This window comes from Cydia pomonella, chromosome 16 (genome assembly GCF_033807575.1).
Source record: "Cydia pomonella isolate Wapato2018A chromosome 16, ilCydPomo1, whole genome shotgun sequence".
In the NCBI taxonomy this organism is placed as follows: domain Eukaryota; kingdom Metazoa; phylum Arthropoda; class Insecta; order Lepidoptera; family Tortricidae; genus Cydia; species Cydia pomonella.
The window spans coordinates 14803110-14826969 of NC_084718.1; the positions used below are offsets into that span (position 1 = coordinate 14803110).

At 37.4% G+C, this 23860-nt stretch overlaps 3 protein-coding genes across 4 annotated transcripts; 2 read left to right on the forward strand and 1 right to left on the reverse strand.

Moving 5' to 3' along the window:
* The first annotated feature begins 972 nt into the window (after window positions 1-972).
* On the forward strand, window positions 973-7986 carry LOC133526488 (beta-1,4-N-acetylgalactosaminyltransferase bre-4-like). The gene is made up of 8 exons (XM_061863141.1): window positions 973-1187; window positions 1408-1466; window positions 2765-2903; window positions 3554-3655; window positions 4850-5038; window positions 5625-5747; window positions 5962-6060; window positions 6510-7986. Exons 1-8 carry the CDS (start codon window positions 1033-1035, stop codon window positions 6754-6756), a joined length of 1113 nt encoding a protein of 370 aa, XP_061719125.1. The 5' UTR covers window positions 973-1032; the 3' UTR covers window positions 6757-7986.
* A 123-nt stretch (window positions 7987-8109) lies between these two features.
* Window positions 8110-10783, reverse strand: LOC133526492 (uncharacterized). Of its 2 annotated transcripts, none has more exons than XM_061863147.1 (2): window positions 9465-10783; window positions 8110-9074 (listed from the first exon to the last, which is right to left on the reverse strand). In XM_061863147.1, the coding sequence occupies exons 1-2, from the start codon at window positions 9551-9553 to the stop codon at window positions 8897-8899; spliced, it is 267 nt and encodes an 88-aa protein (XP_061719131.1). In that variant the 5' UTR covers window positions 9554-10783; the 3' UTR covers window positions 8110-8896. The 2 variants fall into 2 exon arrangements, with proteins under 2 accessions (XP_061719131.1, XP_061719129.1); XM_061863145.1 differs by having other exon boundaries at window positions 8110-9077; window positions 9465-9702.
* A 3008-nt stretch (window positions 10784-13791) lies between these two features.
* LOC133526489 (beta-1,4-N-acetylgalactosaminyltransferase bre-4-like) lies at window positions 13792-23751 on the forward strand. The gene is made up of 8 exons (XM_061863142.1): window positions 13792-14939; window positions 16934-17535; window positions 18375-18510; window positions 19467-19564; window positions 19910-20093; window positions 21261-21383; window positions 22385-22480; window positions 23292-23751. The coding sequence occupies exons 2-8, from the start codon at window positions 17520-17522 to the stop codon at window positions 23593-23595; spliced, it is 957 nt and encodes a 318-aa protein (XP_061719126.1). The 5' UTR covers window positions 13792-14939; window positions 16934-17519; the 3' UTR covers window positions 23596-23751.
* The last annotated feature ends 109 nt before the right edge of the window (window positions 23752-23860 follow it).

The window sequence follows — 23860 nt, forward strand, 5'->3', positions numbered from 1 at the left end:
TCGGTGACAGAGAGGCTTGACAGAGAAACAGCCATGGTAAATTTGTTATCATCGGCCTCATAGGATTTAGCAGCATATAAGTTATTGACAAAGCCATGAAATGTGTTCATAATTATGGCAGCGAGACACAGCAATACCAGAATTCGAATAACAGGAGACATGGTGAGTGTTAAAAATACACGTTATGATACCATTTAAACCCCAAGATAATACTATAAAAATAATGACAAAAAGAATGATAACTTTTAGTGTTATGTCATAATTATGTAAAAACTTGATATAAATAGACAATTCAAGAATGACTTGAGCATAGATATAAGCAAAGAGTAGTAAATAATAATTGGAAATCTCTCCGTTGGCGCTAAGGTAGCTCAAGAACAGTGACTTGATTGTTTTTCAGAGTCAAAAATTTTGTACGCGATGTATTGTGGCCTATTTAAGGTTTTTTTGATGGACACTTTACACTTCTCATCAACTTTTCATCATACACATAGATAGAGGGTGATTATATGCTCTTTGGATAGATGTAAGAAACTTCTACCAAAGATTAAAGTAAGTAGTGAGTGAGTATTGTATTCTTTGACTACTACCTCATTTGACTCCATTTGACATAATCTTTCAAAGGAATTCTTGTAATGCTATTTCTGCAAAATTAATAATGTTCACAACTTCTTGTAACATTAGTGCAATATGATTTTGAAATTAAACGAGTTAAAGTTTGGACACCCAAATTAGGATAGTTTATATTTTTTCTAAAACACCTTAGTCTAAAATGAAGTGAATGGCTGTTGCTAAGTTAAACTAAATGATTGTGTATTTTTTTGTTTTATTTAATAATAACTTTAGTAAGATTTACATAAATATCATCATCATATGTTGTGCCTTTCGTAAAAAGCTATTGTTTGAGCACACACCTACACATATACTCAATATCTGTTTAAGCCTCGAATCAACATGCAGCGAAAAATATTAAGTAATTATATCATTATATTTGTAGTTACTATAATAAATTTATATAAGGTTATGTAAGTTATGAGCCTCTATTTTACAATTTCAGGATACGGCCTGGTCTTAACTAAGCCTGAGTTACTACGAAGGCGCGAATATGTCATTATCTGCTTCGTGCTAACATTTGCAATAATACTTGCCTTACGAATGCTTTGCAACACAGTTCACAACTATCGCAGGTATATGGTTTTTTTAACAGAATTTCGTAGGGGCACTTACACATTCCCACCACCCAGGCTGCTTTGTGGTATTTTCGATTACATTTTTGTGCGGAATCATTTTAAAAAATTGATAGAAATTAAATCTAATACAGTCATAATATACATACCACAAATCGTCCTTGACGCTTGTTGCCTTGACATAAAAATTGCACTTAAAATATAAAATTTGTTAATGCAGGCAAGAAATGCTACGAGTACGAGAAGAAATACCGTTATGCGACTTACCTCCGAATTTAGGTAAGGCCGAATTTATATCTAAATCTTCTCTGGGTGCAAGACCTGTACGTTGTGCTCGCCATTGACATATATCTAAGGACACGTTTGCGGCCACCAATAATGGTGCTAGTGTGCTAGGTGTCACTCACGAATTCGAGCCAATCGTGCAGTCTAACGCAACTAGTTGCGACCAATCGCGTGCATGATGCGAACTCATCAACCAATCGCGTTGTGGCGTTAAACTGCACGATTGGCTGGAATTCGTGTGCGTGACACCGCTGTACTGGCCCCATTCTTATTGCCCGTAAGGCCCGTTCTTAGATATATGTCAATGGCGTTCGCGCACTAAGCACAGTTTCCGATTTTTTGCCTAATAAGCTAGAAGCTACCACCTACGGCATATCGAAGACCTCTATACTACACCTATGCTTACGCGTCATACTGCAGGTTAATACAATAAATATTACTCTCAACCGAGTGGCGAGACGAAAGATGAACGCGAATGTCTATACACTGCAATTTGCTAGTCAGCCGCATTATTTCAAAAGTAATTACTACAATACAAGCTATAAAAACTGAATAACTAAAAGATCTAAGCATGTTATTCAAGTCTAGGTGTGAGCGCGTGTTTGTGTGGGTAGTATGTGTGTGTGTATGTTTGCAAGTTTGTATTATGTGGCTAGATTAAGCTATAGTTGAAATCAAGAAACATCGTTTTGAAAAATCGTACCGCTTTTTTCGATAACAATACGGTTGCCAGAAATTTGATTAGCAATCATAGATGCAGTGTATAGGTAGTATCTATAAATAAATAGATACACACCGTCTCGGGCCGAGGGCAAGAGTGAACGTGTGACATTGCTGTGCGTGTCTCTGTGTGAGCGAGCCAGTGTTTACTGATCAAGGCAGTGGGCCTACCGCGAAAACCGAATTTCGCAAATTGCGGGGATCTTTCTCTTATACTCTCACTGAGACGTAATTAGAGTGACAGAGAAAAATGCCCGCAATTGACGAACTTCGATTTTCGCGGTTGTAGTCCAGGTCCAACAATAGCAATTATAAGAATTTCAGAACTCTAGGGACTTCAGCGATTCGAGTCCCGCCGTTCGATGGAAAAAATCAGGAACATATGTCTTATAAGATTAACTTTAAAAATATGTAACAATTTAATGCACAAAAGCTAAGAATACGAAAATTGCTTCTAAAATTGCGCAGTTTTATTTTCGAAGGGGTTTATCAATTTTTTTTACTTACAACAAATTGATATTAAATTATTTCAAAGGTAATTTGTGTCCAATTGTCAAAGTATTAGTTTTCAGGTCCCATCTCAGTAAACACGACTTACATAGACCTAGAAAAGTTGGACGAGAGTGCATTTCCAGAAGTAAAATGGGGCGGCCGTTTCTCCCCAAATGATTGCACCGCCCTGCACAAAGTGGCCATTATAGTGCCTTTTAGGTACGAAAAGTGCAATTTACATTTTTTATGACCTCCGTAGCAAACCGAATTTGAAATAGAGGATATCTCAGTTATGCAATGGAATTCCGCTTGGTGCCCATAGAACGAAATGAAGTACATTGAAATACTCATCTAATGACCTAACTCTCATTTCTCTTGGTTTGGCCCGGGCTCCATACAAAGTTGCCCATGGTCCTATATTGCCATCTTTCGACATATAATTAAAACTTTTTATTTTCCCTGATATGTGTTCAATTTGTTAAATATCAAAAAGTAGCACCATCTAATAGATGAAAGGCCAAAGGTATGGCGGCATCGTATCGAGCGATGGCGCCACAACCTTTAGCCGATGCCCGGTAAGGTGGCACCACTGTTTGATATTTAACAAATTTAACACATATCAGTGAAATAATAAGGATGAAAGTCAAATGCCGTTCTAAAGGTTTTAATCATGTGTCAAAATATTGCAGTAAATTTACTGTGGCTACAATGTTTTCTTTGACAATCCACCTCTATTTCAAAGTCTCTTTGCCAGAACCCATAGCAAGGCTTTTTACTTATTTTCTAAGATTATTTGTAGATTGTATGTCAGTCAGTACGCCCCATTATTGATTTATTTTGATTTGATCTAAGAGTTCTCTTTTTTTTAGAGCTCACAAGCAACTGTTGCCGATATTCTTAAACCACATGCATCAGTTCCTAATGAAACAACAGCTAGAATACGGCATATTTATCATCGAACAAGCATTTAGGTAAGACGTGTTTAAATTTAAATAACTGAATGGTATTTCAGTGTGACTAGTTTAAAAACGCTAGCATGTACCATCATTATACCAACCTCTAGAAGACTCGTGATCAAAATTGTAAATATTAATTGATAGTTCCCTGTTATGCTTTATTATTTGTATGGAATGGGGTTGACCGGTTGCTGTTTTACAGATGGCGCGAGAATAAATTTTACCGGTCAGTCGTGCAAATAGTGTCAAATTCTAGTTTTTAGTTTTTAACAATTTGTTGTAAATTGTATAGCCCGAATGTTTGTTTAATGAGATTTGCCTTAACTAGCCTTTAAGTCAAATCTCATAGAACAAAACAAGTAAAACATATGCCAGCGCGTCAGTCTAGGGACGTCACAAAACACTCAACTTATCATTAAAAAGGTCAGCACCCTCGAGAAGGCCAACTAAACCGTTTAGAAGTGTAAGGGCTCTTGACGTGGGCGCTCGGCGCGCGTACTGCGTGCGCGTCGCGGGGACTGCGAACAGTGCGTGCCGGCGTCGAGCCCTGTCGATTTAGAAGTGGAACGTTTTATTTTTTTGTATGGACGATCACTTGGTATACTTCCCTCTTAAGTAACATATTTACTATTGATCTCCTTAAATTCTTTATTTTCTTTATTTTTTTGTATGGACGATCACTTGGTATACTTCCCTCTTAAGTAACATATTTACTATTGATCTCCTTAAATTATAGTTTAATAAGTATATTCTGTACAAAATTGTTGATGACCGGTCTGGCCTAGTGGGTAGTGAAGGGTGGGTGATAGGCAGGGGCCTATGAAGCCGATGGTCCTGGGTTCGAATCCCGGTAAGGGTATTTATTTGTGTGATGAGCACAGATATTTGTTCCTGAGTCATGGATGTTTTCTATGTAGGTATTTAAGTATTTGTATATTTTATATATCGTTATCTGAGTAGGTACCCACAACACAAGCCTTCTTGTCTTACCTACCGTGGAGTCCCACGCGTGGGACTTAGTCAATTTGTGTAAGAATGTCCCTATAATATGTATTATTATTTATTTAAAATTATTAGTAAGGAAATGTTTGCCATACCCTTTTACGGTCCATGAGAGACTATTTTGCATCAACTTTTGTATTTTTACCATAGTACAATAAAAGATGATGATGATGATGATGATCTACCTGTACTTTCTCATTGACTCAGGTATGACTACTTCAATAGTGGGAAGCTTCGGAACGTAGGTTTCCTGGAAAGTCAGAACGCAAGCGATTGGCAATGCTTCATCTTCCACGATATTGACCTGCTGCCGATGGACCAGCGGAACTTGTACTCTTGCCCCGACAAGAAGCATCCAAGACAACACGTTGCCGCTGTTTATCGTCAAGCTTACAAGTAAATATAAAGGCATAATAGGTTTCAAAATGTAGGCTTCAAGGGAAGCCAGAAAGAGAGCGATTGGCGGTGCTTCATTATCCATGATATTGACTTACTGCTGCTTAACCAGCGGCACATCTACTTCTGTCCCGACGAGAAGTATTCAAGACACGTCGTTGCTGTTGATCGACGAGATTTTAAGTAAAGATTACATCCAGGAAAACTTAATAAAAGTAGACTTCTTTGAGAGCCAGACGGCAAGAGATTGGTAGTGAATGAGAATGAATTAATAAATTAATTAATGGGTGGATGAAAGAACGAGTGAGCCGCTGGAAAAAAATCTAAGTACTCCTCCAAAAATATCTGGAAATTTAAAATAATCGAGTATTTGGAGCATATTAATGTCTACTCACCTTCCAATACGAATTTTGTTGGGAGTTTTTGATATGAGTTGCAAAGAATCGAGACGGATCTGGCATCTGGCAAACTTGTAAATCAATTTTGAAACTACTAAGTGAATGTTGTAGCCCACTATGGTTTTGAACAGAAGTACCTACCTACTTGTAATGCATAAAGTGTACACTATAGTGAATGTTCCTTGCAGACTTCCTTACAACACCGTGTCCAGTGGAGTATCAGCTATGACACAGAAGCAGTTCACCGACGTAAATGGTTTCAGCAACGCATACTGGGGCATAGGCGGAGAGGACGATGACATGGTCTTAAGGTAGGCCTGTACTTTGATGCATTCGTTTATTAAGATTCTTGCCAAGATTTGACAATGCTATGGGACGCAGTGACATATGGATGGTGTCCAATAGCCACCACCTAACACCGCCACTAACCAACGTAAAGCTGCGTCCTGTGGGTTGTCGAAACTGACTCATAGACTTCATATAAGTCAGGGACGTTAAATATTAGGTAAGTATTTTTGATTACAGAATGCATTCGAAGGGTTACGTCATTTCAAGATACAACGAGACTATCGCTCGATATGCTTCGTTGTACCACAAGCCAAACCCAACCAACAAAAATAAACGGCAAGTATTGTATTCATTGTGATCAACCAATCCGAGGATGTAAGTAGTAAATCTATTCATTTCTGGTAAAACTAAAACTAAACTAGTGGAGCTTCATATTCTAGTAAAAGGGACCTTAACCCAACAATTAACCGTAACTTAAGGCAAAGAGATTTTGAAATAGAAGTGGATTGTCAAAGAAAACTTTGTAGCCACAGTAAATTTATTACCTTCTTCCACATGCTTAAAACTTTTTGGAACGCCATTTGACTTTGATCCGTATTCTTTCACTGATATGTGTGAAATATCAAAAAGTGGCGCCATCAACGTTTCTAGTACGGTTTATATTTGTTAGCTTATCATCTTGGGTTTGACAGCTGCCGTTCAAAAGATTAAAGCAACCAATAGACCAGAAAATAGTGGAAGCTTAGTTTATTTCAAATAATTAATATTTAATACTTTTTAAACAGGTACAAATGGTACAAAATTATGATGGAAGCCAAGAATGCTCTACAAAGCGAGGGCTTGTCCACTCTAAAGTACTCCGTAAAAAGTGTCGTCCCCCACCGCTTATACACACATATCAAGGCAGACATCGGCCGGTCGCCCACCTATCAAAAAGTATTGAAGATAATAAGGACACTTCAGCTAGCTGACAGAATAAGCATGCGAGAAAGAATGGACAGTGTTAAGAAGGAGCTCATCGCTATATTATAAGTAATTTAGACATCATTTGTCACGTATTTACTTCTCTTCTCTACAAAGAATTTGAGATGGCCAAACATTTTTGGGCGCTTTGTTGTTAAGACGAAAGTTGACCCGCGCGAAATCGCCTTTTGATACAAACATAGTCCTCATTTTCCTCTCTGGATATTAACATTATTGAAAATATATTGACACATTGTTTTTTTTTTTAATTTTGGCAACAAACAGTCTTATACAAAAAATAATGTAATAATAAGCAATGTGTTAATAGACCTTGAGTGCGCCTTAATAATATTATGTTGTAATCTAAAGTAGCTAGTGAAGGAGCAGTAATAGCTAAACTAAAGTTATCCCATCAAAAACATTTTCATGTAATATGTTGCCAAGACGAAACCATATGTCTCGCACTGTCAAAAAGTTATCAGATCTCCTGTAGAGCGAAGCTTTAACTCTACACGCCCTAACTTCACAAACTCGAGCCTTATGGTTTCGTCTTGGCAACATTTTACATGAAAATGTTTATAATGGGATTTCATTTCTTTTTGCAAGTTGGGGTTAAGGAATGATTTTGGGTTTAAAAACTATTCTATATTTACCTCATAACAAAAAATATCTAAGTACAAACCAAACTTCAACTAAATCAGTTCAGCGGTTATTGATTCCCCATACAAAATTCCACCCTTCCTTAGAATATTTCAAGTTTTTAATTTTTTTGTTTTTCGTGTACTAAATCTATCCTACATGCCTAATTTCAGCTTCCTAGGACTTCAGGAAGTACCTGGGTTTTGATGATCATCAGTGAGTGAGTGAATGAATGAGTCAGTGACGTAATCGGGGTTTTTTAGATATAAATAAAATCTAAAGTATAAGAGCTATGCAATTGAATTTTTTATGCTTAATAAGTCCACTATGGAGATTATATCCCCAAAATTTTGTGTACCTGGTGTAATCCAAACCCAAGTTATGACGGTTCAAAAAAACGACGAAGCGCTTCGAGAAAAGGCAGGTAGTGCCCTTGCGCTTCGCTTTGCTCGTCTTGGCGGGGGCACTCCCGTGCCTCCAGATCAGTAAGTAACAAAGTTATTAGTAATTAGAGTGATTTTGAAAAAATATAAGAGTTAGGAGCATTTAAAAATTTGTATGAAATCTGTTTTTCTATTGTACAATAATCAGAAAATCTATAATTCTAATATACACCAAATTATAGAAAAACATTTTCCATAATGTCAATATCGAGAGGAAAATGGGGACTACGTTTGTATGGAGAAGCGGCCGTCCCCTTTCCTCTTCAGATCCTAAAGATCAGACTTCTGGTATGACTGCCGTGATAAGTGAAATTATATGTTACGTGTAATAAAAGCGCAGTTGTTTTAGTTTTGTTTTATTTATTTCATTACAATTGCTGAGGTTTCAAAGAAAATTGGAAAACAAATGCAGTACTCATTAGCAATAACACAACAATTTTCACTAAAAACATAAATTCAATACACATTAGCTAGTTATATCTGTGAAAAATTAACGTAGGTCGAATCACGTGTTTCGTTAAAAAACTTCAGCTAGTCAACCAAAAGTAACATGAGTAACCCTGCACGCCCAAGAAATCTGGCGAATGCACTGCTAGCGCTTTATTTGCGAACAATTTGTAAAAATATCGCTATTTGCGCGCATTTTGTGAAGTACGTTTTATAATACAGTACGCGTGCGTTTCGCAAAATGCAAGCAGCAGGAGTTATGGTGTTTTGCGCTGAGGCGGACATGAGTGAAGATATGCGGAATCAACCAATAGGCGGATTCACACAGAACGAGATGCCTCGCGATGAAATGGCCGCGGCAAGCATCTCGTCTGTGAAGACGCGCCTTGCCCGAGGCATTGTGGCCGCGATTGTGTATGCTTCGCCCGAGGCACGGCTACACATAGCGAGCTGCGCGGTGTGGACCCGTCTAATAGCATTAGTACAACTAAATCTAAATCCAGCGGAGCGGTGAAGAGATGTGGATGAGAATCAATGCTACTGGTTGATTACTCCCATCTCCGTTCACCTCCACTCTGGCAAAGCAGCCTTGTTAGGACATTAATGAATGAATAATAATTAAAACTTTTGCACTGGTAAACATTATGAATAAACGAGCGTTCAATAAACGAGTGTAGCCTTCACCACGACGGCTTCACGATGAAGACGGCCCGTCCAGCGACAGACGAGAGCTGCCGCAGCGGGCCCGCGATCGTAGGGCCCTCGCGCCACGCGGTGCGGCGCAGGTACCAAGATGGCGCCGCGCACACCAGCGTCAGGCCCAGGATGTCTTCAGGCAGATTATATGGGTGCTCGGGTCTGCTGGTAAAAATAAGTGACATGCTGAGATTACAAAATTATACTAGTCGGACTTAGCATGGTGAAAATGTCATCGTTAATCACACATTTATAGAAATATTTACATTTATTCAATTCGGTGCAAAGTGGCGACGACGAGCTCTACTTTTATATGAAATATGAATTAATTGAATTTGGACTAAATTAACAGAGGATGAAAACACAAAAAAAATCCTCTGTTAATTTAGTCCAAATTCAATTCGGTTTCATAGGCGGCAAAATAGTCTTCGTTAGCAGGTTGACGAGAAGTAAATCTTACTATATAAAGCACACTTTATGAAGACTATTTTAAGATGTCCGTTAAGACAAAAGAAGATGTAGATAACGAATGCGAATTAAGGTTCCACTTACTTTTGCACTTCCCTCTTAATATCTTTCTCCTTAATTTGCCTGACCTTGCGGGTAGGCGTTGTGGCTCTAAATCTGTAATATTTCGGCATGTTTTAATTTTAAATTTGGTAAAAAAACATTCACTTAAGCTATGATATTCAATAAAATATATTTATTTATGATGCGTCATAGCAGAAGCGATTTCACTTGCGTAGATACCAAATGACATCCAAAGAGAAAGGGAAATGAGTTTTGACATTTGACACGTCTGTTAAATTTTTAATTTTTTTGCGATAACCTATCCAACCAGTTATAAGTACCCAAAAGACCGTAAAGCCAGCTAAGCTGCTTGCCTATGGGGTGTGGAATACAAGGAGGTAAATCTCTATGTATGAAAAGTGACCATCAAAAACATTAAAAGGCCGGCGCCACAATACACCGAAATAAAATGTCATAGACCTAGTATTTATATAGTGTGCTATACGCGTGCGCCAGTGAGGGACATAATATACGCAATGCGACAAAATTAAAAACACGTTTTAACATTCCTAACAAGATACCACAAACAACCTACGTAATTTAGTCGGGTTATTTGTTGCCCCTTCTCTATTCCATCTCTATATTATTATACCTCTATGGTTCACGTAATCCATGAACATAACTAGCGCCATCGGAGAGATTAGGAACTATTATTTAAAGCTGAAAGCTGGCCACTTTTGTAATAGTTCTGCCATAAGAGATTTTCCTCCTTTTTGCATGCCATTTTCGCCATGACTTTTGTCCATTGACCCGCCTGTTGCTATCTCTATTTCACGCGCATAATTGTCTGCTTTACGCATCCTCGCACAATCTGGTCAAAACGCAGGCTTACTCTTCCCCACTTTGTTCTATTCGAGTGAAGTGAAGGAAGCGAAAGAGGTATGTCAGGATCGTAGCAAGTGGAAATCCGTGGTCTCTGCCTTCCTCTCCGGGAAATAGGCGTGATTATATGTATATGTATGATGTATGTAATAAGAAGAAATAAATTCGGTCTGCCTGCACCACGTCCTGCACCGTCTTTGGTGTTCCGTGGGTCCCACTCAGTAACCATTTTGGCCCACCTTTCCGGGTGTATGCGGCAGACATAAAGCTGACCCTTTCCTGCCCTCCCCCCTCCTCTGTGGGGGGTTAGCACGGTACGATCTCGGGGCTACCGGGCCAAGTCAGCTTTTTTTTACCTAAAGAACAATCGTGCCACGCGGCATCGCCTGAGAAAAAAGTGCATATTTTATTCACTTACACTTATTACAACTGAATATAAGTGATATTTAAATGATTTTCTGGTTTCCCCAATACACCTTATATCATTACTTACTCGGAAAACATTACAGCTACACATTGTAAGCTGGTTATATCTGTTCTCAATTTGTGTGTATTAGACCAAGTAGGCGACAAGTTGGGACCCTATGTTTGAAGTCGAAAAAGTTTACTTTTTGATACCGTATCAAAACAAGAAACTAATGTCAAAAGTAGCAAAGTTTTTATTAATAATAGCAAAGCATAAATAACCAATCACCAAACCACCAAACACGTTAACTTTACTAATGACTCACTAAAGTTTAGTAATGCGACAAATTGGGCCCTCCCTACCATTAAATAAAGAAAATCGGTAAACTTATCTTTATAATAATTTGTAAGAAAAAAACCTATTTCAATGAGGGAGACCGGTGAAAGAACGATTATTGTTGATTTTCGATTTCATACATTGAAATTAAAATTACATCGTCCTACGCCTAATTATGTAGAAAAGGAGGTAACATGTTTTTTTTGCCACTGCACCCACCTTGACAAATTTCAGATTTGCTCTATGGTTGACTGGTAAGATAAAATCTAATTTGCTTAGCAAACACAGCGAAGAGGACAAATCGCCAAACGTGTACTATGCGTCGTTGAAGAGTACCATTCTGATCATCATCAGCAGTTCCACTTCATCAAATGTCACTTTTTAAAATGTAAATGCTTGATTTGTTAAAGAAAATACGTGCTTGTTAAGTAATCGTATGATTATTATTAAAAAATATATGAATTTTGTACTTTTTATAACAAAATTTTCAAAATATTTTATATAAATACCAACAGAATACCAGTTTATTAGGACACCAACAGAAGATACAATTTATATACTAATAGAGCACATTTATAATAGATCCCCCACGTAAAATAATAGTATATAACTTAGTTTTACTCTTATGGCTTTAGAATAAATATAACTAAAATTAAAAAAAAAGATACAACCGAATTGATAACCTCCTCTTTTGAAATCTTGAAGTCGGTTAAAAAGGGTATCATGTATAAATTATATTAACAAAATCAATATTCACATTCAGATTTTTTCCATCCATTTTTATGTTTAATCCAACATTCAAGGGATATGATTTTAGGATCCTGTAAGTATGCAGAATTTTTTTAATATCAATAATAATTAATTTAATATCAAGCAGCGGGGAAATGCTGCCAGCATCCTCGGCACCATGCCAAAGGGGCCATATTTTTTAGACATATTTAAATTTTATTTAGTATTAGTTTTTAGTTTTAATTTAGTTTTATTTAATAGATAAGTTAGTTTATTTTTATTGTGCCCGACATGCAAATATCAAGCACTTCATAACTCCCAATTAAGTTTGTTTTTTTCGGCCTAAACTTTATCGTTTTCTCCGTTGTCGTTTTTTCACTCATACAACATTAAAAAAGTTACTATTAGACATGGAGACTTCATTCTTTCTCTAATAGATATGTATATGTAGTTTTAGGGACTACAAATAACTACATATCGACAAAGTGGGATGTTTTGGCAGAAACGGACACGTATACTCACACGTTGGTCGTACACATAATATACATACTCGTATATACTTGACGACCGACCGGTCTGGCCTAGTGGGTAGTGACCCTGCCTATGAAGCCGATGGTCCCGGGTTCAAATCCTGGTAAGGGCATGAGCACGGATAATTGTTCCTGAGTCATGGGTGTTTTCTATGTATAAGTATTTATAAATATTTATATAATTGTCTTGTCTAAGTACCCACAACACAAGCCTTATTGAGCTTACTGTGGGACTTAGTCAATTTGTGTAAATATACCATATTATAACCACCGCATAAATATTCGTCCATATTGAATTTAAACATTGTAGAGTTAATTTTTTTTTTTTTTAATATTAATAAATTATTTATTGACAATAACAATATACATAATGGATATATACAGATGATTACTATAACTAGCTTATATCTAAAATAGGCCCTTGAGGCATTGTACCAAGGATGCTGGCGGCATTTCCTCGTTGTATCGCAATACTGATACGTTGTGCGAGGAAGCCGCCAGCTCTTCGGTCACCAGTTACGTCAAACAGACGTTTCGCGATTTCTCCAAAAAACTTGTGCGCGCTGGGACCCCATGGACCTAGAGTTTCAACGCCAAAAGGTACAAGAGTACAGAGTTCATTTAAACTAACTTCGCCCAGAATTTAATAGAACAAAGTTAGGGGTGTAATTATAAACGCCATATTTTCATAGATGATTGACATTAATGATGACATTGTTACATTTTGTCATTGCTAATGCCATGCAGCTGGGTCCTACACTAATGTTTTTTAGGGTTCCGTAGCCAAATGGCATAAAACGGAACCCTTATAGTTTCGCCATGTCCGTCTGTCTGTCTGTCTGTCTGTCTGTCTGTCCGAGGCTTTGCTCCGTGGTCGTTAGTGCTAGAAAGCTGAAATTTGGCATGGATATATAAATCAATAAAGCCGACAAAGTCGTATAATAAAATCTAAAAATTTAATTTTTTTTAGGGTACCTCCCCTACACGTAAAGTGGGGGTGAAATTTTTTTTTCGCTTCAACCCTAGAGTGTGGGGTATCGTTGGAAAGGTCTTTCAAAACTAATAGGGGTTTTTAAGAATTATTTTTTGATAAAGTGAATATATTCGGAGATAATCGCTCCGAAAGAAAAAAAAAATGTGTCCCCCCCCCCCCCTCTAACTTTTGAACCATAGGTCCAAAAAATATGAAAAAAATCGTGGAAGTAGAGCTTAAGAAAGACATTAAATGAAAACTATAGCGGACATGATCAGTCTAGCTGTTTTTGAGTTATCGCAAAAAGTTTTCCCTTCATAGTAAAAGACTTAATTTAATTAGGTACTGATTATGCAAATTTGCCTATTTGTTTAACTCAGGTGAAAGGTACCGTTTCATCCCTTGGTTAACAATTTACTATACTTTAAGCTCCAGTTTAGCTTATTGTGACGGAAGAGTAACTACGGAACCCTACACTGAGCGTGGCCCGACATGCTCTTGGCCGGTTTTATTGTTGTTAGTTTGACAGGCATTTTAGCCAAAATGGCGGCGCGGCGATTTTATTTCTCAACTACACAAAATGTATGAAAAAGTTCGTTGTAAACAGACGCCACAGTAGACAATTTTTTTTTAATATTTCTATTTCTTCCAGACACCGACTACTCCGCCAAGCGATGAAGGCCTTCCAACTGGACGGATTAACCTCCTTGGAGTACCAACTTGTTTCCAAAACTCGTAACAAACTGTACACCCACATAGTGGTCAACATCGACCATTCCTACCACAAAGTACAAGAGTTGTTTCGAAAGCACAACGATTTCAAACTAAATGGCCGAAAGGGATAGTGCCGTACATTATAAAGGGACAGAATTATTCGTCCCTGAATCGCTGTCAAACTTCGGTTTTGTATGAAGTGTTATTTCTGTAGGGTAGTACTATTATTTATTCTGTGATAATACACTTGCAGAGTTCCCCCAGTAGGTACATGATGGGATGGAATAGACATAACCAACATAACTACTACACCTACCTACTAGTAGGTACATCGCTCTTTTTGCTTGCTACAAAATACATACTTAATACTAGAGGTGCCCAAAAATATTTGAAAACAGTCTAACGCCTTGACAACAGAGGCGTGTTCAGATATTTGTGAGCACCTTGGCCACTCCAATATATCTGATGGCGACTGTACACTGAGCGTTAGATATCGGTTTTACTATCACTTAATCTACGTTTAATTTAAACGTAATTTTGATATCGCAAGCCATTTAATTATTTTTAGGAGTAAGTACATAATAAAAACCACATACTTAACACGACCTATAGGTAAATTTGAGTATTAGGAGTGTTATATTGATTTAGATTGTTTTGTACTACAGATTGATTTGTTATTATAGCTGCGGGTCTACCGCTGAAATCGAAATTTCGTTATCTGCCTCTCTATTTCTCGAATGTATAAGAATGATAACGAAATTTCTATTTTAGACGTAAATGCGATAAGTGACAGTGAGATACCAACTGTTCTGTGATACAAATAGATTGACTAAAGTTGATTAATAACATGGTTAATTAAAAAAACAGTTTTTGCTTTACATTTCAAAACATTAAAAATATTCGCGACGTATATGCCTATCTTTGGATAAATGCGTCCATGGACTACGGTAAGCACTTACAATCCGGCGGTCGGGTCGGTGCGGTTGTTTGTCAGTAAAATAGTTATTTGTTTTACAAGGCTAAGTTGTTGTTAAGCCGTCCTATTGCTATAATAATACCCGAATTAAAAAAGTGGAAGCTTACGCTTAAGCGTTGCGAGGGTTTCAAGGTCGTCGAGAGACAAAATTTTACACCACACCGAAACGAGGAAAATAGCTAGGTGACTGTACGAGTAAAATCACAAATCGAATCAAAATCAATATACTTTCATATCATTCAAAATCAATGTATGTACATATCATTCAAAATCATTACTTAGTTGAAAGTCCATCCTACTATACTAGTTAACGGCAACGTTAGGCAAGAATTCAACATTTAGGTACTTTATCATTCTAGAGGATAAAATGTATCTTCGCTATCTGTTCTTGAAGAATAAAGATGGGATGATTTTTATTTTGTTGTCAAATTTTATTTCGTCAAATTGTGATAATATTTGGTGGATAGAGAAGACTTCCCTATTTTGTACATTATATCTTCATAACTCAACGTATTAAAAAATATACAGTTTTTTTCGAGACAAGTTTAAGTTCATATTTATTCCGCCCAGAATGAAAAGCCAGCTTCAGACCAGACATATTTTCTGCAATTGCAACGAAAAAAATTGACAGCAAATAGTAATTAAACGGCTTAAGCCTTTTTGAGTGTGGTGAAATAGTATATTATATTCTGGGGTCGGACAAAAAGTGCGGATGACGTCAAACCACTTATAGGATGATTTCAAATAGTATTTTTGATTTTCATAAACAATTATCACTTATCATTTATCAACCTCTTTATTAAACGATATCGCCACTTGAAATGAGTAACGTTTTTGACTGACACATTGTCAATCAGATGAACAATAAATTGACTTCGTTATTGTTTAGCTATTGTATCTTCACGATTATATTTAGCTAAAATTTATATTTACTAATGTATAAGAAAACGCTGTAAAATGTCATCTTTACTCGAATATTGTGTCAATTTTCCGTTTTTGGAGGTAAGTGACAAACACGTATACTGCTCTTGCTGTAATCAAGATATACCAACGAAGGTAAACAATATTAAAAGACATTTGGAGACAACCAAACATCGGAAACGTAGAAAAAAAAAGGGCAAAGTGAATTTAATATGAACCTTACAAATTTTATGATTGCAGCAAACATACCCTGGGTGCAACTACAAAATCAAAACTTCCGTAATTTCATAAAAAAATGCATAAATGTATTATTAATTCCATGGATTTATTTACGATTTTCTTAATTTTTTTTTTATATTATAGGACATTATTACACAAATTGACTAAGTCCCACAGTAAGCTCAATAAGGCTTGTGTTGAGGGTACTTAGACAACGATATATATAATATATAAATATTTATAATACTTAAATACATAAAAAACACCCATGACTCAGGAACAAATATCCATGCTCATCACACGAATAAATGCCCTTACCAGGATTTGAACCCGGGACCATCAGCTTCGTAGGCAGGGTCACTACCCACTAGGCCAACCGGTCGTCGTATTAATATAATATAAATATAACGATTATTTTGTTACTTCATTAATACTACTTTGTTACTACATGTCACACGGAAGTTTAAATACAAACTCAAACTCAAAAAACTCAAAATGTTCTCTTTTATGTCTGTCTATTTCTGTTTGTGTGTTTATGAATAAAACAAATTCTATTTCTATTTCTATTTCTATTTCAAACATCATCCTGTGTGCAAGATTACGTCATTTTTACGTCATCCGCACTTTTTGTCCGACCCCTGAATTTATATTACATACAGGCAGTAAAGTAAGAAATGCCGGCTTCACCTCGGCCAACACGTTCATCTGATCTGAGGGTTTCTTATTTACTGGTCGAGGTGTGTAACTATCTTTCTGTCCGACGGTGCCGGAAAGCGGCAACTTTGTTTCCACACGGGGAAGAGAACAAAAATCTTATTCTTCCAGGTTTACCGCAGGGCGGGAAAGGGGATGGCGACCACAGCGCTAATACGCGTCTCTCTATCTCGGGTTATTTTGGCGATCGCGTTCTTATTTCTCATGCACCAATTATACTCATTTTTCATTGATTCATCTAACGAGGACCAATTACTCTCTAAGAAATACACGGTATTTTTCCGCGCAAAGAAAATCGGGTAAGAAACTGTTTGAACGAATGCAAAATTATCAATAATAACCAGTGCATTATTATTATTTATTAACTATATTGATCTTATAATACATATCGTTTTCATGGTTCTACAGATCTAAGTCCAGATATATCCATCCACAGTGGTTCAAACCGCTACTCAACACAGCCGCTGCAAAAGAAGAGTCCAATAATCCCAGTTTTACTCAGCGGCCCGAAGCGTTCAGGCTTGATAATGTCAGTGACGTGGCCGGAAAGTTTTATGACTTTCATGACGAAAACGTCGTCAAGAGAGATAACGACATCGATGACGTCAGTGACGTGAACCTCGTCAGTGACCTTTTTAGCGACGTTGACGTTGAAGAATCTTATGAATTAGAAAGTAACGAACGAAGGTTGTGTGATATGCCCTCAGATTTAGGTATTTAACAAACATTATCTTTATTTTGTTTGAACCTTGCCACAAAGAATGATATCAAATGTTGTTAAATATTTAGTAAAACGAGACATAACGAGCAAGACAATGATGAAGTATCGAAGTTGACTTTGTCCTCGTAGTCTTGGAGAAAGACTGCTTAAAAATGTAAACCTTAATTGTTCATCAACTTATTAAACGTTTTGCAGACTATAGATTAAGAGGAATTCCTAGTTGCAATTTTTCCATACTAACGCTCTCGACTGTTTCCTCCCTGGATTTTTAACCTAGAGCAATTATTTTTTCAAATAAGATCAATGTCATCATTCATCAATATCTGTGCCGCTATGTTTTGCTTTTTTGGATTATTTTATTTTGAAGAAACTTACAGCGCCTCGAAAATCAAAAATACGGCTCAATTGAATTGGCTGTAAAAACCAGGCGCATTATACAAATATGACAACAAATATCCAAAAAATCAAAACATAGCGGCATAGATTATTACTTCCAGAGATTTCATTTCAGTTTCCAAAATTAAAAAAAATGATTGGTTGCGTTTTGGAGGAGGAAACAGTCGAGAGCGAAACCACGATTTTTGAGTTTTTTGCGTGGGAATTTTAGTCCCAGCTGCAATTGTCCTTGTTACACGAACACACTCCCGCCCACCGCAGCGCGACAGAAACTTAGCTTCAAAAATTCCACATTTGAAAAGTTGCTCAGCTAGGAATTGCTCTTAAGTTCCGTTTTATACTCACATAACAGGTGTAATAAATTATTAATATTTTTCGGGTTTAAGACTAATTTTAAAGCTTATGATATTATAACTATATACCTACTCTTTGCAGGGCCTATTTTAGCGAATACATCAGATATATCGCTAGATGTCATAAAGGACAAATATCCTGAGGTAAACTTGGGAGGGCGGTACTCACCACCCGACTGCTTAGCTAGAAGCAGAGTTGCCATCATAGTACCTTACAGGTTCGTAAACACGGAATAAAAATGCAGAGGTATGGATCCAAGTATTTATTGTGTTTGAAAATACATGAAAATAGAAAAAAATAACAAAGAACTTATCAAATATACAACAATGCAAATAAAAATCAATCTAAAAGTTACACTCGCTACGAAGGTATGCTCTCATTTTAAAACGACATACTATAGGTACTTAAGTTACATGGAACTTGGCATGAGAACATTTGCGAGACTGTATATATGTCTGGTATCTTTTTAAAAACGAATACCAGACATTGATATATTTTACTTGAATGTTCATGTGTTTCTTAAAGCCATGCAACATAGAATGGGTCCATTGAACTGATATATTTGTTTATACACCGTGTTTTTATTGAATTCCGTTTACTTCGGGGTATTGGTAAGTACGTTTAAGGAAACTACATGACATAGTTAATTTTCCAAATTTTTTTTTTTTAATATTTTTTTTGTTATAAAAAGTAATAAAATGTTGCATATAGCGTTGTTGTTTCACGGGCATTACATTTATCTCAATCAAACAATTGAAAACTGTGACATGTCAATGTCATTTCGAACATCGATCGTCCTTGAGTACTAACATTTAGTAGCAACTGTATTAACCCGTACTAAACACTAATCAATGGTTCGAGCCCTACACCCCAGCAGGGGGTAACAGGATGAAAAGAAGAGAAGAAACACTAATCAATATGTGAACGGGTCCTAAGGTGAGTGTACACACTTGTAAGGGCTTTATAAGATAAAAATGAAATATTGATTATCCCCGAAATGGAGTTAATTAGAATACCGGTGTCTTTGAGAAAGTTACTTAATTTAAGCTCAGGAATGCACCCTTGAAATTAACGCAAATAAAAAAAAAACACGGTGTATACTCTACTTATGATAGGCTATTACTGATTGGCAGTACCAATCTTGGAACCTAGCTCGTTAACTTATTTTTGCAGAGATAGACAGAAGAACTTGGCAACATTCTTGAATCACATGCATCCGTTTCTGATTAAACAACAGTTAGAATATGGAATATTTATCGTGGAACAAAAAGGTACTTATCCAATAACAATAACTGCTAAACTCTGACTTCGCTAACACGAATTTGGCAGTAAAAACGCATACATATTCCTATTAGTTCCATACTTGACTTAGCACTTGGCATGAAAACTCTAGTTTTGAGCTAGCCGCTCAACCAATAATTAAAATTCCTTGCTTCCACTATTCATCGGCCAGATTCTCTACATTTAATTGGATTGTCAGGAGAAGGTCCTGATTTTGGCAATTAATTTAATACACATGCCCATGATAAAATAATTGAGTTTTTTCTTTGGAGTTAGTGTCATAATCAAAGTTGTTTAGCTCTCAATCACCGTTTCACCGATCCCCGTTTGTTCAGGTACACACGAGTTCAACCGCGGCAAGCTCTTGAACGTGGGTTTCCTCGAGGCAGGTGGTTGGCAGTGCTATATATTCCACGACATTGATTTGTTGCCGCTCGACCAGCGGAACTTGTACACTTGCCCACATGCGCGGCATCCGAGGCTGTACGATGCCGGTATGCTGTATGAAAACGAGCTCAAGTAAGACTTAAGAAGATATCTACATGTAATCTGGTTGCTCAAGAACTGATTCAGCGCGTGAACTTACGTGGGTTTTCTGGAAGTAGGACACTTGTCTTGTCCGCATCCGTGCCATCCGTGTAACAAAAACAGTGGGGATCCGTTTAAGGCCATAGGTATTCGGTGTCGTGTTTTGATTAAGATAAAGTCCTTAAACTACGTCCACAAGAGAGGAATGGGCATTGTGAATGTCATCTCGCTCTGTGTGGTAGGGCACAGCACAGCGGATGTCATTCCAGATCTAGAGCAGAGCCCAACTGGGGAAGTACCTCCACCTTACAGAAAATCGCAGCCAAATAACACTAGACCCTACTCATAGTGTTGTGTTCCTGCCGGTGAGTAAGGTTGCCAGAGCTCAACGAGGGTGGGAGGGGTTAGGGTCGGCAACGCGCATGTAACTCCTCTGGAGTTTTAAGAAAGCATCTACAAGTAATCTCGTGACTTTTAAGAGTTCATGCAGCCTGTGAACATACGTGGTTTTCTGGAGGCAGATAGTTGGCAGAGATTCTGGAACTGATATGGTAATGAGAGTCTACTTTTTATGAGTCGATTGCTATATATGTATATGATTAGTACCTGGGCGACCGAGCTTAGCTCGGTTATAACTATTTATTGTAATATGGTGGTGTATAGGTGATAATCTTAACTAATTTTTTTTCTAAATTAAACTTGTCTAAAACAATAAAAATTAAAAAATTATATATACACATAACAACATACAAAAAACATATAAAAAACAAAGTTAGTCACCGGGCGGGATTCGAACCCGTAACACTCGTTTAGCAGTCCGCGTCTTAACCCGCTGGACCAGACGGACAGTGGCCGGCAATACGAAATTAGCGACCATATTCTGCGTCGAAAGAAAAACGCATGAAAACTCGAAAAAACGCGTTTTCCTAAACATAAAACTAATCTAGATCGATTGTATACCCCCAAAAACCCCCATATACCAAATTTCAGCGAAATCGTTAGAGCCGTTTCCGAGATCACAGAAATATATATATACAAGAATTGCTCGTTTAAAGGTATAAGATAAGTCGACTATTTTCCGTCTTTGATTATGTGCAAGTCTGTAAAAGTGTATCTCATCTAATGAATACTATTTTTAAAGGTTTTTAATGTTTTTAGAGCTACAGTGAAAGGGAATTTTGGTGGAGTCTCAGCCTTGACTGTAGAGCAATTTGCCAATGCCAACGGCTATTCCAATGGTTATTGGGGATGGGGTGGCGAGGACAATGACTTGTATTACAGGTAGACGTTTTTTCGCTACAGCCTATTTCGGTGTATTCTTGGGCAAAAGTTCTCTTCTTGATCTAGAGCCGTTGGACTCTAAGATATGCACAATCGACTAAGGGCTACTCCACACCAGCGTCTCATGAACGTCGGCGTCTAGGCAACTCTATAGCTGCTGCTCGGCGCAATGATGGCGCAACTGTGCAGCGACGCCATTTTCCATAGCGCTGAATAGGCACCGACGCTCAAAAGACGCTAGTGTGGGATGGCCGTAATCGTCTTCGCCATAGCTCAAACAGTATTCTAAACGGCCAAAGGGCCTAGCCAAGATGACAAACGCTTACGCTCCGTAGCGAATGATACGCCATTGTCTCTGTCGCACTAATATGGGAGAGTGATAGAGAGAGAGACCACCGTATCGTGCGCCACAGAGCCAACAATTGGTATCAAGGTTACGCACCCAGCTCATTTAGACTACAGCGCTGGGACTCGTCGTTGTTGCGCTGCACGCGCCGTTGCCCACCGCACCACGTCGCTTTTAACTAGCTTTTTTGTCACTATAGATCGTGTTATTCACGAAGACGTGTGCCTTAACTCGTATTGTCATGTTATTAAAGGTCAGATTTGACCAATCTGCGCGTCAACGTGGATTACACGAACTGTAATAAAAAGATTTATAAGTTTTGCTGTACAGTCAGCATCAAAAGTAGTGGATGAAATAAAGTTTCATAAGTAACTACCATTCTGTAACAGCTTAACAAAAAGTGATTTCTTTAATATAGAACAACTAAGACTGTAAAAGATTGAACGCGAGTTTTAGAAATTTATCTATATTTGGAAAAGTTATCCGGAATATCAGATACTTTTTGCGCGTTGTTTCATCCGCTACTTTTGATGCTGACTGTACTATGTAACACTAATATGTATTAAATTATTTGAAATAAAAATATTGAATTGAACAATCAATAATTGTGTGAAATTCTGGTTACGAATGTCGGTAAACTTAATTTTACTTGCAGATTGAGAGGTTCGGGGTACACAGCCACACAGTACAACTCAACTATAGCTCGGTATGCTGCGTTAAAGCACAAACAAAAATCACGAAACCCAAGAAGGTAACATTGTTTGTAAATTAACATAGTATTAAAGGACGACTCAAAACGGTCCTGGTCCGGGCCGAGGCGTCCGACACTTCAGTGTTCGATACAAAAGCATCACGTGATCACTTATCATCCGTCACAGAAAACGAAGTATCGGACCCGAACCGATTCTACCGTGAGTCATACTTTAGGAGAGCTTTCAATGATTTACCTAAGTACTTAATTTATTTAGTTCTACTACATTATTGTTTAATCTAAATCTATGGTATGGCTTAAGCCTTCTAAGCTTAATTCTATTCAACTATTTATTGATCGTAAAAATATAGATGAGAAGGAGAAGGACCACGAAAATAAAAGTACGTTGGCAAAGTAAAGATCGATGAAAATTATTCTTTGGAAGTATGACTTTGATAAGGTAACCGCGTATCATGGTCGCATTTTTATCACTTGTCATGTCATGCGACACTTTCGCACTTACATAGGTACTTTTTTGAACGTAAAGGCATGATGACAGATGATAAAAAACCGACCATATCAGCCCTACCGTTCATAGCCCATCTCTTATGAAGGAAATGTATCTGTATCTAAACTAACTTTGCACCGAATTTGTGAGGGGTGTAAATATAAACGTCATATTTTAATAGAAGCTTGATATTAATGATGTCATTGCAAATGCCGTGCAGCTACCGAGCTGCATTACAAAGTAGGACCGCCTACTCTAATGTTTTTGGGCGATTTTATTTCCACAACTACACAAAGTGTATGAAAAAGTTCGTTCTAAGCAGACGCAACAGTAGACCAATATTCTAAGATTTTAATTTTTCAGATACCGACTGCTCCTCCAAACGAAGAAGGCCTTCCAACTGGACGGATTAACCTCCTTGGAGTACCAGCTTGTTTCCAAAACTCATTTCAAACTGTACACCCACATAGTGGTCAACATCGACCATTCCTACCACGAATTACAAGAGCTGTTTCAAGAACACAACAATTTTAAACTTTTACAAGAAGTGACTGTCCGCCCTGTAGAGGAAGAGGAAAGTCTCCACGACTCGACAACTGTACATCCACATAGACGTAAACGTCGAAAAAGGATTACAAGACCTTATTCAAGAACACAAAGGTTTTAGAGAGCACCCACTGCTTATTCATTCAGTTGCATGATGCCTTTAAAACTCACCACCGTCTCTAGAAAAAAAGAAATAAACGCCTTGGTTTAGACCACCGAATAAAAATGTGCCTCCCAAGCTTCTTACAGACTTTTTAAGAGGACATCTATATCTATGTGTCATGTTCTTTATTCCTGACGCATATCATGAATTTTCGGGATATCTAGCCGCGCTTTCTAACACAAGAAAGTTGTCTTTAACAAAGGGTAGGAGAATAAAATACATA